General features: G+C 34.5%; 1 protein-coding gene across 1 annotated transcript; it reads left to right on the top strand.

The window, feature by feature from the left end:
* The first annotated feature begins 261 nt into the window (after positions 1-261).
* On the top strand, positions 262-1,715 carry LOC122311434 (protein PLANT CADMIUM RESISTANCE 3-like). The gene is made up of 4 exons (XM_043125986.1): positions 262-511; positions 695-766; positions 868-1,080; positions 1,403-1,715. Exons 1-4 carry the CDS (start codon positions 430-432, stop codon positions 1,480-1,482), a joined length of 447 nt encoding a protein of 148 aa, XP_042981920.1. The 5' UTR covers positions 262-429; the 3' UTR covers positions 1,483-1,715.
* Positions 1,716-6,517: the final 4,802 nt, after the last annotated feature.

The following is a 6,517-nucleotide window of genomic DNA, read 5'->3' as shown; positions in this document are numbered from 1 at the left end:
TAAAATATTATAACTCAACCTAATTCATTACTATTTACAAATTATTTAATTATTATTTATAAATATTTTTATCACATGTTATGTCTAATCAAACGAGACCTTAATTTTGAGTAAGGAATGGTTCGTGCTTTTATTTAAAGTCCCAAGTAATTGGTCAAGCAGCTGATTGAGTCAATCGGCCGTATGGGACACTCAGTGCACATGGACCATGTATACGTTCCACACCATCTTCTCCTTCTATATATATACTCCCAGTAATCAATCTCTTATACCAAAGTTCAAAAACCAACTCTCTTACAGCGCCAGAGCTCTCTCTTCTCTAGCTTTCTCCCATTTCTTTGCTTTGTTATATATTATATATAGATACACACACCTACACACATCTGTGTAAAGATTCGAAGTCACCGGGACAAGACTGCTAGCTCTAAAATGGCCAGCGTTGCGGTGCCTGCCCACCAGTTGACCAATTGGTCAACTGGTCTTTTTGACTGCTGCTCTGATATGCATAGCTGTAAATTCCTAATCTCTTTCGTTCCTTAGTCAGGTTATAATTAATATTCTGTATTCAATAATGTTAATGCCTTTCGTTTCCTCTCCTTGTTATATACTGCGATGATCCATACAGAATTGCTCGTTTACAGTGAATGGAGAAAGTGGGGGGGTTTAAAACTAAAGCTACGTACTTTTGTCACAGGTTGCTTGACATATTGGTGTCCATGCGTTGCTTTCGGGCGGATCTCCGAAATTCTAGACAAAGGATCCTCCTGTAAGTAGGATAAAAGCACATATATACATATAAATACATATATGTGTGTCTGTGTGTATTCTACGATGTATGTAGCTCTAATTTGTGTTAATTTTGGTCAGCTTGCGCTGGAAATGGCTTGGTATTTTTCCTCCTCCAGAGTTTAACTGGTTTTGGTTGTTTGTACTCGTGCATATACCGTGATGAACTTCGAAAACTCTTTATGTTGGAGGGGAGCACTAGTGAGGATTGTTTTGTTCATTGTTTCTGCGAGCCGTGTGCCTTGTGTCAAGAGTATCGTGAGCTGCAAAACCGGGGCTTTGATGTGTCTGCCGGTAAATTAAAATATTTCTAACATAAACAGAATATATATATATATATATATATATATAGATGAGTAATTCTAATTGTTAAATACAAACTCCAATTAAAAAAATCTCGTATAAGTTTTTTTTTTTTTTTTTTTTTTTTTGTAAAAAAGTAAGACGGTCTACTAAAAATACTTTTTCATATCGAGATCTACTTTTTTACAAAAAATAAAATAAAAACTGTACGAGATTTTGTTTAAATACTTACACAAATCATTACACATTATATAATATATACACGCATAATTTTGTTCATGTTAAATATGCATATATATATATATATATATAGGATGGGACGGGAACTCGCACCAGTACAATCAAGTAGTACTGGCTATGGCTCCAGTTGTGGAAGGAGGAATGAAGCGCTAGTACTGCAGATCGAAGACGTCCGTGCCTACGCGTACTTCTAATGAAAATAATTAGGTTTAATTGGCAAGTGTTAGAGAACGCTAGCTATAGCATGATATGTTTAATAATAACTCTGAAGTCGTAGGTACGCTATCGTTTAATACTCCTCTTGTGCCACTTATAGATAGATATTGCAATTTGTAGTGCTGTAACATCATGATATCGTTCTGAATACAAGTATTATCTGTGTTGAATCGCGCGAGTCAATACGAGAGATCATGCATTCTGAAATTTTCCAAGCACCCCTGATTATGCTAATGCTGAACAAAACTATTAGTTCAGATTTGTAATCAATATAAATTAATAATGAAAGCATTAACACAATAATTTGATTATGAAGAGAAATCCTTTAAAAAAGTCTTTAAAGGTAAAATCCTACGGGGCAACCAAATCAAAAAAAGCTTGAGAGTATTATAAGTAAAATATTTACAAAACTTTTGTAATTAAACACGTTTATTGTGATACCCCATATTTATGTATATTTTAAGTAGATAAATTATTTTATTTATTATGATTATGGGTGTCCTTGTTATAAATTTTATATTATTTTAGTGGTATTATTCTATTATTTTTAACTGTAAAATTTAATTTAAAGTGTTTTCTCATTATTAAATATTGCTCATTATTTAAATTACTCTTTATTTTAAATTATTCTATTGTTGGATTTACTATTTTATTTTATTTAGTTATTGTGTTTATAATTAGGGTTACCATTTTAGAATCTTTTCGTTCGATCAGTTTTGAAACCCAAATTGAAGGGATTGGATCCCATTTCTTTCCCTTTCTTTTTCTTTTTCTTTTTTCCTTTTTTTCTCTTTTCCTTTTCCTACTCATTTTTTCTTCTTTCTTATTCTGTTCTTTCCCCCCCTCCCCCGCTCCTTCCCGCGCACGACACTCCCTTTTCTCCTCTCTCTACCCCGTCGTTTTTCTTCTTTATGGAAATGGGGAAAAACATGTATTTAAAACTATAAGGGTTTGGCCATGATCATAGATAAAAGGGTTAGCATGTTGTGATTAAAAGTTTTGAAAGCATGGAACTTATTTTCTTGCATTCTAGTGTTTATGGGTTTGGCTATTGTATAATGTAAGTGAAGTTGTAAATGTTTGCTTCTTATTTGTTGATCAAATGCCTTAAAATTTATGATTTAAAACATAGCCGCATGTTCTAATATTTTCAAACCGTAACGCAAGATGTATGTGGATATGCATGATTGTTTGTTAGAGCATTAGAAATGGCCTAACCATTGCCAAGTCCAAAGTTTAGCTAGAATTTCTCCTTTTAGCTATAGTATCAAGTTTTAGCTAGATGAGTCCACATTGGACTAGCCATTAAAGGTAAAATAATGTTATTATATTATATATTTTAATTTTTTTTTTTTTTTGGATATTTTACAAATACACTTTCTAAGCAAAGTAGTATATATTTTATCAATTATATATACAAATACAATTCTTGAAGCAAATACAAATACACGGCAAATACACTTCTTGAAGCAAAACAGTCCATATTTGCAATTATATAATACATTATCACATTGCCAACACAATTGAGCAACACACGACAGCAACACAGTCCACAAATAGTCTATGCATTCCATAAAAAAGATACTTCAAGATAATATCCACTTCACAAATAGTACAAAAGGTAGTATCCAATTCACAAAACAGTCCACAAACAAGACACAAAAGATAATATCCAGTTCAGTTTCCACTACAAAATATAATATCCAATTGTTGCCTCAACAAAAGATAGTATTCAAATTCAAGGAAGTCACCTTTCCTTTAACTATTGATATACCATGCAACAAACAAACATCTGGTCGTGCTTGGCACTTAAAAAATAACGCCTCAAACTTCTTCAGAAACTTTTGAGTATAGCCCTCCTTTAATGGATGCAGCATCTTGACGGCCACTTCATGATATTCCTCAAAATCATGACCTAATTGGTGATGAGTTGCTAAGAAAACATCTTTAAAGCCCCCCCCCCCCTCCCCCCAACAAAATCCTATGCTTAAGTTTTAGAGAGGAATGATCGATCTATGGACCAATCTGAGTTGGTGTGGCTTTGACAGTTCTAAGGTGGTCGAGGTCTCCACTGATAAAGCTAAAACTTAGAAAAGTATGTTTTAGTCTTATTATTATGAAAAATGTCTTTTTTAAAAACTAAGAGTTATGCAACATATATATAAAAAAAAAAAAATACAACATCTTATTTCAAAATTTGAAAAACATAAATGTTGTGAGACCAGTGATACTTCCACTTCCACAAATGTGGAAATTGAGAAAAGAGGCTTTTCCCCGACTTTTTGATTCCTAGCCAACAAAATAAACAAAAACCTTACCAAGAATATAGAAGCTCTTGCCCTTTAAGATGTGTAACATGATGCATATTGGAAACTACTCCCCAAGACTTTAGTCAGTGAGAAAGTTATTCCAACTACCAAACCAAAACCTTCTCTCTCTCCCTTCACACACAAATAAAACACTATCATCTCCATCACATGCTAGAACCAAACAATATTTACTAACAACAATAAGTCTACCTACTCCAGATTGCAAAGTCAATAAAGTGACTTGATTTTACTTATAAAACTCGATTCATATATGTTCTGAAAAAGAAATGATATAACAAGAAAGATAAAGAAATAAACATATGTACCTACAATATGAGCATAACAATAGCAAAGATAACCTTTGCAACCTCCGTTAAAAAATTAACACTAATTGGGCTAAACTTGAAACTCCCATCCACCTTGGACATATAAACCAGAATAGGCTGCAGGAAAAAAAGAGCATAAAACATTTCAGATCATCTAGAACTAAAGACAGAACTTCCTGAAGGAATCATAGCAAAGTCCTGGCATTCAATTAACAACCTGGACCAAGATCTCACATGTAATTTGACTTGTGAACATGGACGGGCAACTTGTCTCCCATTTTCGTAAAAATTTTACAAATTTGGTACCATAGAGAGATAACCATGGACGGGCAACTTGTCTCCCATCCACCTTGGACATATAAACCACAGACGCATCGAAGATGCCATGGAAATTAATTAGGTTGAGTTAAAAGGCTATATCTATTTCTTGAAATTAATTGCAAATCCCTTTCAAATAACTAAACCAAAAAGTAAATAAATAGGTCGGTCAGGAAAGTAGACCACCAAATATGAAAATCCGCCATCGATGATCCAAGAGATTGCCTCAAAATGCATAAACGAGTATCTTGATATTTGATGCCAACCCAGACAATCGAAGTTGTTTTGACTCGATGAGATCTAGAAAGAGGAATGCAGGGAGACCCAGAAAGTGGCTTCAACAGAGAAGATGGAGAGAAGAGCGAGGAAGAGAGACTTACTTTGGAGAGCATGAAGACGACGGCAACCGCTGGAGAAGGCGATGGAGAAGAGTGATAGGCTAAAGAAAAGGGCTTGCGGGTTGAAGAAGAAATGGGTGACAGAGAGAAGGGGATGAAGATAGAAAGGTTTCTGGAAAAAGAAAGAAAAGAAAGAGAAAATGGAGTGTTTTGGAGACGAAGACAACGAAAAACGGAGGGAAGTAAAGAGCGGCAGGTACTTCGAAAATGATAAAATATCACTTTGCTCTTTGTACAGTCACTAGCCAAACATGGAGAGCTGCTAAGACTTACTGTAGCAATTATGTCAAGCTTTTCAATTTTAGCCAGACCATTGCAGATGAATTTACTCAGATTTGCTTTTACTTTAGACTTACATTGGACAATGGCCTCACCATTGCCAATGCTCTTATATGGTCATGATTAAGTTTTGGCATTGCATGTGTCCCATGAAAGTTTAAAGTTTTATAATTCATATCACATGCATTAGGTTTGTGAAAGTTTTCTAAAAAGGTAAAAGAGTCTTTTAAAAAATGAAAAAGGTTTTGTCACAATAGGCTAGGATAGGGAAATGCCATAATGGAACTCCTATGTCTACTCAGGAGTGTCAGCAGACCTCAAATGGTTCCTAAAAGGAAAGGATGTCGGAGCAAGATTGCACATAAAGCTAGTAGGTACCTTACGATGAAGGTGAAAAGTGAACTGCTGTAACAAGAATGATTATAAGTAAGACGTAGCCACCTTCATCATAGTGGACCAATGGTTGATGTGGTAACTAGCAGAGAGCATACAGTACATATGGGAGCCGTGAGGTATTCATTTATATGTTAAAGTCAAAGATTAAGGCCTTGAGCTCTAAGACATGTTATAACAAGAACTCGACCTCACATGTATGTTTTAAAAGATCAAGAATGAAATGATGAAAAGATGTTGATGAAAAGAAAAAGGTTATGAAAGTTCGAATGCACGTGGTACTTTTAGAATGTCACATGCATGAGTAAAGTTTCATGTCCATGCATTCATTTCAAGTTTGTTCTCATATGCATATGATATTTATTATATGTTATTTGTTAACTTACTGGAATTTTTCAAAATCTCATTATGGTAGTTTTCACTACCATTCCCCTACTCAGAATGGTAAAAGCTGCGACAGGTACGCTAGACCCTTAAGTATGGACGGGATTAGTGAATTGTTAGAGGATGAGTTTTCCATGGACGCTCGCCATCACTTCACTCTAGACTTGCTTAAGGTCACTGCTTAATAGCTTAAGAAAATCTTCCCAACCCTAAATGAGTCAGATGTCGAGATTTTGTACCTAGATCCTAAGAATATTTTGAGGCTTAAAGAAGACATAAATTTTGTATCAAAATATCTTAAGTGAGCCTGTGATTTTACTGTAGAGGCAAAGGAAGTCGCCGTGCAGTTGGGACTACTAGAACCAGGCCCCTAGAAGACCAGGGGAGTCTTCTTAAGTTTGATGGATGATGGATCTTTGGTTCTAGTCCATAAGATCTTTTGATGGATGATCTATTTTGATAACACTTTTTGTAATGGTCCCATGTTTTGGGAGTTTATTTTGGGAACAATTAAACCTTTTGATGATTATTATAAAAATTTTCTATTTTTTGATTTATGTGCTTC

Source organism: Carya illinoinensis, chromosome 5, assembly GCF_018687715.1.
Source record: "Carya illinoinensis cultivar Pawnee chromosome 5, C.illinoinensisPawnee_v1, whole genome shotgun sequence".
In the NCBI taxonomy this organism is placed as follows: Eukaryota; Viridiplantae; Streptophyta; class Magnoliopsida; order Fagales; family Juglandaceae; genus Carya; species Carya illinoinensis.
The sequence above is the reverse complement of the archived record's forward strand: the minus strand, read 5'-3'. Positions and strand labels throughout refer to the sequence as shown.